Raw genomic sequence first — 12,731 nt, 5'->3', positions numbered from 1 at the left:
GGAGGGAGGCGGAGTTCCTAGCCAGTTCTTTATGTGTCACAGCCCCACCTGGTGGATAGTCCTGTTTGTGCCAGGAGGACAGGTTCAGAAGGCAGGTGACCCCAACCTGAGAAAGGCAGAGGACGGTGACGCTTTCTGCTCGAAACTCTTTTCTTCAACATGAACTATACTCCCTCCTTTCCTTTCTTAGAAGAGACAGACTCTCCGTTTTCCCGAGACTGGCGACCAGGTAGCCCCGGAACCTATCTGGAGACCTCATGGGAAGAACAGCTGTTGGAACAGCAAGAACATTTAGAGAAAGAAATGGAGGAAGCAAAAAAAATGATATCTGGATTGCAGGTAGCCCTTTCCCGTGTGGCTTATCCTTGGTGCACCCATTGATGATGATTTTTAGGTCTTGAGTATCAGTTGAAAGTAAACTGGTTCTGATTCACAGGAGGTCAGAGTTGAATGGGGGAGTTCAGACAGGGGGAGTAGTCCTCAAAGAGCAGAAAACTCTTCATGGGTGCCTACTTCTAAATGGGCCTACGGGCTCTTGTTGACAGCACAGCTGTTGGGATTTCTGCGAGCCTGGGACCCTTCTGGACCCCTACCAAACCCTTTTTCCAGCTCTTGGCTTGTAGGTGGGTCTCTCCCCTGACCTGCACTGTGGGCCTCACCAAAGAACAGCACTGTGAACAGTCAGGGATTTTTCCCTTGGAATTCTCTCATGAAGAGTGCATGAGAGTAATCCTGCAGGTCTCCATTTGAATCTAGCTAAGGGATTTAGCTCTGTCCTGATGTATTTGCAAGCGGCTGCCAAGCCATAACGATCAGGTAACAGAGGTTTCCCTTAAGCAACAAAGCCCTTCAGTCTTTTCTATACCTTTGTGCCAGCTGGGCAATTCTACCCCAGAGGCCGATTGACCCACTTGACTTGGTTCCTACCTTGAATGACCCCCCCCACCCCAATCCTCCCATCTCTTTGTGTCTGCCCCTGTTTGGGAGAGCCCCCTTGTAGTGTGCTGGTGACCCTGAAATTGCCTAGGAATATTCCTTTCTGTTTGTGCTGGGAGCTGCACTGCTTCTGAATTGTCAAATATTTATGGATACGTAAACAAAGCCCACATTATATGAGTGGCTCTGGCAGCCGGCTGGCGGTGGAGGGCTGGCGGTGGAGGGCGTGCTCCCAGCCAGCCAGCAGCAGGGTGAGGACACAAAGGGTTCCTAAAGAAAAAAGGGGATTGGTACTGTGGAGAAACAGTTTGCATAATGTATGCCCCAGGAGCTGAGAAGGGCTCCAGGAATGTTTACTGCCTAAATGTTCCCAAGGAGAGTTGTTGATTTTTCCCCCGTTTGCTTTGTTTTTTTTTTTTTTTTTTTAAATGTCTGCCTTTGAGATCTCTTATCTGCCACTCCATTAAGGACTGGTTTAATTAATGGAGTTTTGTGTGTGCGCTGACTTTGGGATTATACCCAACCAGGTCTTTTCCCAGGATGATTTGCATTATATGAACATAGATACCCATCAGTTTTGGCTTTCAGTTTGCCTTGCATTTTTCAGTCTGGAAGAAATCCGATGGCAGATTAGACAGAAAAAGAAGAGATCTGACAGGCAGAAAGTCAGCACCCTAATATTCCCTGCAAACAGTTGTTTTAATTCATAGCCACATGATCACAATGAGAATTCAGTTCCATTATAGAATACAATGGGGCTCACAGCATCCACTGGGCTTCTTAACTCTTTCAGTGATGAGCGTGTTGCCTGCTAAGCCACATCCAGAATTTCTGATTTATTAGTATGCCTCAGTTAGAGCTGCTGACACTTTGCCATTAGAGTTAGTATTTCTGTGAGGTTGCTCTTCCATAGCTCCCTGTGGCCCTGTCTTCTTATACTTCTTGTCACACTCCATGGGACAACCAAATTCATTTGATTTGCTAATATTTTATTATTAGTTAGCGCTTGTTAGACCAGCCAGTGGCTGGATTTTAAACAGTTTTTATATACCAGCATCCCTGGGTGGCTCAGCAGTTTGGTGCCTGCCCTCAGCTCAGGCTGTGATCCTGGAGTCCCAGATCGAGTCCTACATCAGGCTTCCTGCATGGAGCCTGCTTCTCCCCTGTCTGTGTCTCTGCCTCTCTCTCTCTCTCTGTGTGTGTGTGTGTGTGTGTGTGTGTGTCTCATGAATAAATAAATAAAATGTTAAAAAAAAGAGAGAGAGAGAGAAAGAAATAGAATTTAACCTCTGTAATCCTGGATTGAATTGAGACAGAATTGAAATATAAACTGGGGACACACTCTTAAATCTTTCACTGAGCTGATAGGTCTCATAATACCTACCTGCACGAGCAGTTCCAAGTTTTTGAGTACTGAAGAATACAGTTTTGGGGCCTTCTTTAGGAATAAGATTACAGATTATGAGTACAGTTGATCTTTGAAGAACTGGGATAGGGATTGGGGTTAGGGGCACCAATTCTCTCCGCACAGTCAAAAATCTGTGTATACCTTTTGGCGCCCCTAAAACTTAACTATTAATAGCTTACTATTGACCATAAGCTTTATTGATAACATAAACAGTTAATTAACACTTATTTTGATTGTTATATGTATTATATACCATGTTCTTAAAGTAAGCTAGAAAATAGAAAATTTTAAGATCATAAGGAAGAGAAAATATACTTGCAGTACTGTACTGCATTTTGTAAAAAAAAAAAAAAAAAAAAAAGGATACAGGTTGCCCAAGGGAGTAAAAATGGAGAGTTATTAAAACTAACAAAAATCCAACAAACCCAAGTTAGTGCTTTAAATGTATTTTTTAAGGTTTTTTTTTTTTTTTTTTTTTTTTTTTTTTTACCTTTTAGTAATCTGTACACCTAACATGGGGCTCCAGTACACAACCCTGAGATCAATAGTCTCATGCTCTACTGTCTGAGCCAGCCAGGCACCCCAAGTGTATTTTAAATAATTCATTATAATTAACTTTTCTAAGGAAGGATAATTCTTACTGCTTTTAGTTCCCTTTCCAGTTGGTAGAATTTAGTTTGAGCAGCTGTGGTTTGAAATGTAACTTCTGAGCAGAAAGTTTTAGGTTTTTGAGCATTTACTGGGGCCAAGGAGCCTCAGAGCAGAGGATTTAGGTGCATCCAGAGAGATGAAAGGGTCCTAAGCACGGGCCTGACAAAAAGAACTCCTGATAGACCGAACATGAAAAATTGGAGGTATCTAAGGACCAGAAATTACCTAATTTCTCCAGAAATTAGGAGATTTTGAGAGGAAACTCAGTTGTGATTTCAAATTGGTATAAGCTCACCAGGCTCAACTCTGGACTCTGTCAGGTTTTTTTCTGCTTTTGTGGTTATTCAGGCCTTACTGCTCAATGGATCCTTACCCGAAGACGAACAGGAGAGGCCCTTGGCCCTCTGTGAACCAGGAGTCAATCCTGAGGAGCAACTGGTGAGTTTCTTCTTTTGTGACTGGGCACCAGATAATCTGGTTTATGTATTTGTTTGCTTTTAGCTTTTGACTCTATTGTCCTCACCTAGAAATGTTCTCTTCCCTGACTCCAACCCTCCTGATTTTCCTCATATGTTTTTGACTACTTTTCCTTCCATCTTCCCTCCCTCATTCATCAACAAATAGTTAGTGAGTGCTGACTGTGTACAGGCACGGTTTCAGGGTGCTGGAGATACGACGATGACACAGAAGACCTAAGACCCCAGCCTCACAGAGTTTACATTCAGGTTCCCTCTCTTTTACTGCCTGTGCCTGAAATGCTGGTGTTCCTCATAGTTCCCCCCAGGGCCCCTGCTGTCTTATACACTCACCTGAGCAGCATTATCTGCCTCCACTTCGCTCACTTCCCGCCTGACCCAGTGTGGCTTACCAAATACTGATTTCTAGCTCAGCCCTCTCTGTGAAGTAGATTTGTATGTGCAGCATGTAACCCTCTGCTGATCACCTCCTCTTATATGTCCCATAAGCATCTCAGTTCAGTGAGTCCTAGAGTAAACAGTTTTTGTCTCCCCAACTCCAAAACTACTTGTCCCTTTGGATTCTGTTTCTGATCGCTCTCCATCCACCCAGATGCCCAAAACAGACATCTGAATATCATCCTCCAATCCTTCTGGCCTTTCCCTCTGTATCCAGTTGGTCACCCAGCTCTGTCAGTTCACTCTTTAAATATTTCCATCCATTTCTCTCCATTCTTACAGCTTCTACCTTAATTCTGGCCTCCTTCCAACATTCTAGCAGCCTTCCAGCTGGTTTTCCTGATTCCTCTCCTGTCCTCCTCCAATTCATTTCTATAAAATAGCAGGACACCTGGGTGGTTCAGCAGTTAAGTGTCTGCCTTCGGCTCAGAGCATGATCCTGGAGTCTCCAGATTGAGTCCCACATCAGGCTCCCTGCATGGAGCCTGCTTCTCCCTCTGCCTGTGTCTCTGCCTTTCTCTCTCTCTCTCTCTCTCTCTCTCTCTCTCTGCCTGTCTCTCATGAATAAGTAAGTAAAATCTTTTAAAAAGAATAGCAACAATAATTTACCTCCAAGGCAAACTTCATTTCATCATCCCTTTGCCTTTTCTCCCGACTCCCCATCCCCTATACACACACACTTATCTAAACTTCATCCATGGTCTTTTCCTGGCATTGCCCTGTGTGTGTGCTTCCACCAGAGGAGAGGAACTGCTTCTTCATCTTCTCTGTCCTCATAGCACAGGGCTAGCATTGAAAAGGTGCTAAGTAAATATTCATTGAATGAATGACCTCTGAATTTCATGGCCTAGCTACATAGCTACCTCTTTTTGCCTTATATTTAGATTATAATCCAAAGTCGTCTGGATCAGAGTATGGAGGAGAATCAGGACCTAAAGGTATGTCAGAACATGTGGCTTTTTCCCTTTGAAAAAAAATTATTACACACCATCAAAATGGTAATGGGTATAGGGAAGGGATACAGATTTGGGACTTCAGCTGTGTCTGTTTTATTTCTTGAATTTGAAAAAGAGAGACATGTCCTGAATATGGCAAAAAGGTAATGTCTTTTCAGTCTTGGGGGTGAATAATAGGTATTTATGTCACTGGTTCTACCTTTATGTTTTAAATATTTTATAATCTTTCATTTTAAATTAAAAATGTGTCTAATATGATATGGTATTTTTAATTTTTATTTGTTTTTGGGGTTTTTTTGTTTATTCATTTGAGAAAGAATGTGTGTGAATAAGAGAGCATGAGGTGGGGGAGGGGCAGTGGGCAAGGGAAAGGCAGGCTCCCCACTGAACAGGGAGCTCAATCCTAGGACCCCGGGATCATGACCTGAGTCAAAGGCAGTTGCTTAGCCAACTGAGCCACCTAGTTGCCCCTAGTATGATCTTTTTAAAATAATTTTCTATAATTTATAATATATTGCTTTCAGGTATACAACATATTGATTTGATATATGTATATGTTATGAAATGATCACCACTATAAGTCTAGCTAACATCTATCACCACACATAATTCCACATTTTTTTCTTTTAATGAGAACTTTTAACATTTACCATCTCATCAACTTTCAAATACACGATGCATTTTATTAACTACAGTCCACTATGGTCTTTTATAATGATTTCTTCCCAGAATGCTCATAGTTCAGTGGGTTTTGACTTTTTTGGAGTCATAGATATATGACTAATGCCATTAACTGCCTCCCCAGGAATATGCATGGGTGCGTGCATACACACTCCCTGACTTGAATTTTTAATAGAGTAACTTTGGAGCTCATCTGTGGAGCCCATGTGAAGAATCCCCATTTTAGATATGTTAATTCCAAACTCTTGATGTGATGCAGTAGGAAAAGAAGAGAGAGCAGGGTCTGGGGTATGGATGTTCCTCTCCTAAAATCTTTCCTAGTGACAAGTATATACATATATTTAATCTATTATAAGGGATGGGTAATTAGTATTTCATTATTGGACTAAATGTGTTTTTGTTTGGTTTATAAAGAATAATGCCCACTTGGAGAATCTGAAGCACTCTAACCCTTTGCTGAACAAATGAAATTGGGGGTAGGCATATTAAGATATGATTGTATGTTTCAGTAAGGGAGTCTTAGATTTTTATGATTAAGTTTTCCTGTCAGGGAAGCATGCTAAATGTAGGAATAAGAGTCTGTGGGAATGTGGGTATCTTCTTCCTTGGCAAGACTCTTCTCTACCTGCATTTGAGCCTGGGTAGCATAGGGAAGAATGGGATGGATCTTGTGTCTGTCTCTGTGAGTCAGGCTTTACAGTTTACTGGACCAGACCTGCTCTCTGCCTCAGGGTTAAGTTTTCATGGAATGGTTATCTGAGTTTTGTGTTCTTACTGACAGAATGAGGTAATGCTTCTGAAGCAACCCAGACGCAACCATCTGATCTAACTATATTTGGTTTGCAGAAGGAGCTACTGAAATGTAAACAAGAAGCCAGAAACTTACAGGGGATAAAGGTAAAAAGGAAGACATTTAACCCCTTAAATAAACTCCACATGGTAAAGCTGTCTACACTGCTAAGCGTGGGTGGTAGGAGGCTAGTTGGGCCTGGGGTCTTGTATATATTTGCTGGAGCTGTGAACAGGCTGTGTGATATTAGAAAGTGTTTTGTGGATGGGAATTGTGACATGTTGAGGAAAATACCTGTGTTTTGCTGAGACTTATTTCTGGTGGTTATGACTCAGAGTGCTGTCGCTTCCCTCCGTGTCACCCTGGTGGTTTTTATGTGTAAAAACAAACAATTTTTTAGTTTTCTTCCGTTCTAAAGAATGTCCTCTTAAACATTGTAATTTACTCCATTTTTGAGGAGTTAATAATATTAAATGGCTTGAAGTGAAGAAGGTGTAAAAATATAATCCTTGAAGAGTCTGTCTTTCAGCCTTGCCCACTTCCCTGCTCAGTCACCTAGTTCTCTTTCTTTGAGGCAACTTAACAGTCATTTTTTTCTAAGATTTTATTTATTTATTCATGAGAGACACAGAAAGAGAGAGGCAGAAACATAGGCAGAGGGAGAAGCAGGCTCCATGCAAGGAGCCTGATGTGGGACTTGATCCTGGTACTCCAGGATCACTCCCTGAGCCGAAGGCAGACACACTTAACTGCTGTGACACCCAGGCGTCCCAACTGATCAGTTATCAATAAACACGTATGTATATAATTTTTCCCCAATGATAGTGTACTATACTATGTATATATGCAGCTTGACACGTTGCTCCTTTTTTCACTTAGTAGCATATCCTGGAGATTATTTTATTTCAGTACATAAAGACCTTTCTAGATCTTTTTATATGGCTGCACAGTATGCCAGTGTATGTTTATATGATAATCAGTTCCTACTGATGGTCTTTTAGGTTATTCCCAGTCTTTTGCTAACACAAACAGTGATCTAGCAAACAGCCTGGAATATATGTTGTTTCACACAAGTGGGATTGTATCTGCTGAATAAACACCTAGAAGCCTGGAAGGATGTTCTTAAGCTACTGCTTTTCCCCCTCTTCCCCACACTCCCATTCATGGGCTAGACTGGAGGGTAGCTCAGCAGCTTTTGTCAGAGTATATTTTGTAGCCTTAATCCTTTGGGATACTTCGGAAAACAAGTATGCTCAAGTAAGTTTGAGAAATGCCCTGTAGGCCGGAAAAGTCCCAGTGAGTAACACCATACAAAGAACCTAATAAGAAAGTCTGCCATAAAAAGATTGGCCTAAAAAAAAGTTTGGAATTATTAACTACAGAAGTACCTTTTTTCCCATGCAACACTTACTAACACTTTGGGAAAAGTTCTTCTGAACTGCTGACGCCAGGGGCATCTTGGATGGCCTTTGCCATGTAGTGTCGTGGCTGACAGCATACTTAAGAATGGGCTCTCAATTTCGCCAGAGCCGCACTGTTTCTTTGCAGTCTGTAAAGAGAGAAGAGTCAGGGCAAATACACTGCAGTGCAGTTCCAATCCATTATTTCCATTTGAGGTTGCCATGGTTGGAGAAATGTGTTATAGATGACTCCTTTAAGTGTGTACAACCCACAGTTCTTCCTCATGGTAGGAACCAAGAGGGTCCAAGCTGAGAAAGATTCTCTAAAGCTGGTAAGATTGTAGGATACTGGGAAGGAAACCCATCAGCCCAAGAAGAGGTTGGTTTTTTTTTTTAATATTTTATTTATTTATTCATGAGAGACACAGAAAGAGGGAGAAGCAGGTTCCTCACAGGGAGCCGATTATGGGACTCAATCCCTGGACCTGGGATCACGCCCTGAGCCAAAGGCAGGCACTCCGCCACTGAGCCACCCAGGCGACCCCCAAGAAGAGTTCTAAGAATGGAAATACAATCCAGGTCCTGATCCAGACAAGACATTGGAAGGCAATGGGAGGAGGGCAGGAGCAGTGCTCTGAAAGTGGGAGTGATTCCAGGGATTCTATATCAACAGAGTAGCAGGCAGCTCTAGGGCCTGGCTCTCTAGCAGATGGGGATTTGGCAGAGAAGGAGGAGGATAAAGAGCTCATCTAGATTCAGTATTTATATGCCCAGAATACAGATGAAAAAGCCAGGGTGGGAGGAAGGAGAGAACATTGTCTGTGGTCAGTGTCATCAAGGTAAGTGTAGACTTGTAATTTGAATCTGGGTCTATTGGATCCCAAAGGCCACTGATTCTCTAGAGCATCATGCTGTCAGGAATTCAGTGGAGGAGAGGGGTGAGGAAAAGGTGGAGGAAAAATCAGGTTACAGTCAGCTAGGTGTAGGACGATGGGTAGGACTGTCCTTTAACTGCTAGAATCCTGGAGGGGACGGAAAAGTCCCTGCTCCTTGTACTCTCTTTGTCTCCCAGTCTGCCCGAACTAATGCTGGATGTTGCAGCAAGGGGTTTAAAACTTTCAGTAATAACTGGCTAATTGGTTAACGAGTGTGCATTTTCCCCAGGATGCCTTGCAGCAGAGGTTAACGCAGCAGGACACATCTGTTCTTCAGCTCAAACAAGAACTGCTGAGAGCAAACATGGACAAAGATGAACTGCACAACCAGAATGTGAGCTACGTGAATGAACTCTGCCTTCGTTAAGCCCCAGGAACTACCTGTTAGATCTGCCGGCCTTATCTCTCTGACCTTATTTCTGAGATGCCAGCCCTTGGTGTCTGCAATTACTTCTACGTCCTGTTAGAGTCATCTCTGCTTCTGGCTGAAAGCCCATACCACACTGGCCTTGAGCCTTCAACTTTGAGGACACTGAGACAGAGGCAGAACTGTGGTTTGATAGTTTATCTTACTAAAGACATGGAGAGCAGCCACAGAGCAGCTGTCTTCACCATGACTGTGCCATCTCTGTGCTGTGTCCTCTCATGGCCAACATCAGCTCTGGCTACTGAGTAGCTGGTCTTCTACTAGGGTAGGCAGATGACACTTCTGTGCCAGTTAATTCTTTCTCTTCCTTCTTGCAGGTGGACTTACAGAGGAAGCTAGATGAGAGGAACCGCCTCTTGGGAGAATATAAGGTAAGAATGTTGGGCAGCCCCGGTGGTGCAGCGGTTTGGTGCCTCCTGTAGCCTGGGGTGTGATCCTGGAGACCAGGGATCGAGTCCCACATTGGGCTTCCTGCATGGAGCCTGCTTCTCCCTCTGCCTGTGTCTCTGCCTTTATCTCTCTCTCTCTCTCTCTCTCTGAATAAATAAATAAATCTTTAAAAAAATTATTAAAAAAAGAATGTTTATCAGTTTGCAGATGATTTCCATTTGACCTTTTCCGAACAGTCGATTGTTGCTGTTGTTCAAAGAGATCTTAAGTACTCTGTTCTCATGGCTGCTTTCTGCAAGGAAATCTTTGTTCCCTTGATTCAGTCACCCTGAAGAACAGATAGCAAATCTAAGAGTAGGAGCATAGAACTAGTTGTCTGGAAACTTCAGTCTCAACCTTTCTTTCTATCTAGCATGCATGGTATATAGTGATCCTCCTACAAAAGGTAGTTCCCTTCCTCCTTACTTTTCCAAGGATCCTTTGTACTGTGTGAGATTACTATGGTGTATAATGGCTTCCAGTGTGGCTTGAGGAAAGGACTGTTCCCCCGGAGGCTCTCCTTTGCTCAATTGGAACTTGCATGGCCCATGGTGAACTGCTGCTTAGTGTGCTTGGCTCTGCCACACATCTGAAAGCTTGGTCTCTGTTGCAGAAAGAGCTGGGGCAGAAGGAGCGCCTCCTTCAGCAGCACCAGGTCAAGCTGGAGGAAGCACTCCGGAAACTCTCTGAGGCCAGTTACCAGCAGGTGGGAAAATAGTCACCCACTGGCTTCCTGCCCCTCCAGCCTGAAGACCTCCTTTTCTGATATAGTGTCTTATATTTGCAGGTGGATCTTGAGCGGGAGTTAGAACAGAAAGATGTCCTGTTGGCTCACTGTATGAAAAGAGAGGCTGATGAGGTAACTTACAACTTGGGGTCCCTCTCCCATATCTGCGGGGTCGCAGAGGCTACTTGATGAGGGGGTTAAGAGTACAGATTCCAGGGCCTGGCTGGCTTAGTTAGAAGAATATGTGCCTCTTGATCTCAGGGTCTTGGGTTCGAGCCCCATGTGGGGTGTAGAGTTTATTTAAATAAAGAAAACTTAAAAAAAGAGTGCAGGTTCCAGGCAAGGAAAATCTGGTTTGATATTCCAGTTTTTCATATACTTTTTACCATTATGTGACCTCAATTTGCTTAACTTCTGAGCCTTAGAAATAAGACTTATTGGGAGAAAAAAAAAGAAGACTCATCTGAAAAAAAAAAAATGACCCATCTGGAAAATGGACAGTCTTGGTAGATCCATTTGGCTCAGAGTCAGGCTCACAAAATATTACTCCTGATTCTTATTTTTTTCTTACTGGAGCGAAGTCAGGAGCTGCTAGAGCAGCATTCTCAGACCCTCTAGTGGCCAGGCTGAGGCTGGGTTGGGGGTCTCCAGGCTGAGGCTTCCGTTTTGCTCATTTTTTATTCAACAGTGCCAACCATGTATCAAGTCCTGGGGTTACAACGATGAACAAAAGGAGAAAAAAAGTCTTTATACTCATGAGGCTTACAATTTAATTGAGAGAGGCATGAACAAATACATAGTGACATACTATGTCAGGAAGTGATAAGTATAAATAAGAAAAATAAGACAGGGATCCCTGGGTGGCGCAGCGGTTTGGCGCCTGCCTTTGGCCCAGGGCGCGATCCTGGAGACCGGGGATCGAGTCCCACGTCGGGCTCCCGGTGCATGGAGCCTGCTTCTCTCTCTGCCTCTCTCTCATCTCTCTCTGTGTGACTATCATAAATAAATAAAAATAAATTTAAAAAAAAAAAAAGAAAAAGAAGACACGACATGTTGATTTGGAATTCTCCCTTATAACAAGCATCACTTCTTGCTGCTATAGGTGACCAACTACAACAGTCACAACTCTCAAAGCAATGGTTTTCTCCTTCCAGTGGCAGGAAAAGGAGCTGCTTCAATCACTCACAAAGGGGTAGGTTCTTAGGATTTGCATGCAGACCTCCACTTCCAGCTAAAACCAGAAGAGGAGCCTAGCCACTGCCAGTGCCCCAGGCCTTTTGAACCCCAGTTTCCTAGTTCTTGCATTTCTGTTGAGCATGTAAAGATGTGAAGCACTTGCTATCCAAAATTAATAATTAGTGGGCAAACAGTAGGCCCACTTCTGTGAAGGAAGATTTCTTATCACTCATACCTCCTCCCTTGAAAATAAAAGACTGGGGATGCTTGGGGTGCTCAGTGGTTGAGTGTCTGCCTTTGACTCAGGTAATGATCCCCGGGTCCTGGGATTGAGTCCCACATTGGGCTCCCTACAGGGAGTCTGCTTTTCCCTCTGCCTACGTCTCTGCCTCTCTCTGTATGTCTCTCATGAATAAATGAATAAAATCTAAAAGAAAAGACCAATCCTGGGAATCTCTATCCTGTACCATCATAAGGCCAGCACTTGGGATGTGGTTAACAGTGGGGCACTGCGCCAGGTCAGCAGCACCTCCTTTCTGCCCACAGACCAGTGATCTGCAGCTTGTTCGCGATGCACTCCGCAGCCTCCGCAACAGCTTCAGTGGCCACGACCCTCAGCACCACACCATCGACAGCCTGGAGCAGGGCATCTCCAGCCTGATGGAGCGCTTGCATGCCATGGAGACCCAGAAGAAACAAGACAGAAGGGTAATCCTCTTCCTGTGTTGTTTCTCTTAGGCAAGCACCCAAAGAACTTAGTTTTATCAAGTTTAGTTTAGATGAAGGCCATGCTAAAAGATGGGAAGACCCTGTGGAAGGTTGTGGTTGCCTTTCTCTTTGGTTTTCCTCTAAGTGGAGCTAACTCTTCATCAGGATGAGAGTTCGTGATAACTCTTGCTCCACAGAAATTGTGGTTCTTGACCACACAGGGTCTCTCTTTATTGCTTATTCTGCTTCCCCTTCTCCCCTGAATGAGCTTGACATCAGATGTGGAAATATATGGGAAAATGCACTGGAAAATAGAAAGCCTTTTATGAATGGACATCATTATTGTTAGGATAAATTGTTTAGCTTTATATACTGTGGAAGATGTGGTAGAAAAGTATGTATTTCAGGTATACTTTTATGATTTAAATTTCTCGGATAAATTCTCCTGCTGATCCTAACTGAGCATTTTTGTGTGGCTCCTCAGGTTCGGGGCAAGTCACCCAGAAGTCAAGCAGGTAGTGAATACCGGGAGTCCTGGCCCCCTAATTCAAGTAAGTACTCATTATTGCTCAGTAAGGACTCCTAGCATATTA

At 43.5% G+C, this 12,731-nt stretch overlaps 1 protein-coding gene across 6 annotated transcripts in view; it reads left to right on the top strand.

The window, feature by feature from the left end:
• The window catches only part of DIXDC1 (DIX domain containing 1), a 71,135-nt gene that overhangs the window by 45,259 nt on the left and 13,145 nt on the right, over positions 1-12,731 (top strand). For all 6 annotated transcript variants that reach the window (XM_041770531.1, XM_041770533.1, XM_041770530.1 and 3 more), the window contains 11 exons: positions 191-339; positions 3,344-3,433; positions 4,794-4,847; positions 6,393-6,443; positions 8,901-9,005; positions 9,416-9,469; positions 10,141-10,233; positions 10,315-10,386; positions 11,357-11,446; positions 11,977-12,138; positions 12,623-12,689. In XM_041770531.1, coding sequence (XP_041626465.1) covers positions 191-339; positions 3,344-3,433; positions 4,794-4,847; positions 6,393-6,443; positions 8,901-9,005; positions 9,416-9,469; positions 10,141-10,233; positions 10,315-10,386; positions 11,357-11,446; positions 11,977-12,138; positions 12,623-12,689 — 987 coding nt within the window. The remainder of the gene's footprint in view (positions 1-190; positions 340-3,343; positions 3,434-4,793; positions 4,848-6,392; positions 6,444-8,900; positions 9,006-9,415; positions 9,470-10,140; positions 10,234-10,314; positions 10,387-11,356; positions 11,447-11,976; positions 12,139-12,622; positions 12,690-12,731) is intronic.

The sequence above is a fragment of the Vulpes lagopus genome, chromosome 10 (assembly GCF_018345385.1).
Source record: "Vulpes lagopus strain Blue_001 chromosome 10, ASM1834538v1, whole genome shotgun sequence".
Lineage (NCBI taxonomy): Eukaryota > Metazoa > Chordata > Mammalia > Carnivora > Canidae > Vulpes > Vulpes lagopus.
The sequence above is the reverse complement of the archived record's forward strand: the minus strand, read 5'-3'. Positions and strand labels throughout refer to the sequence as shown.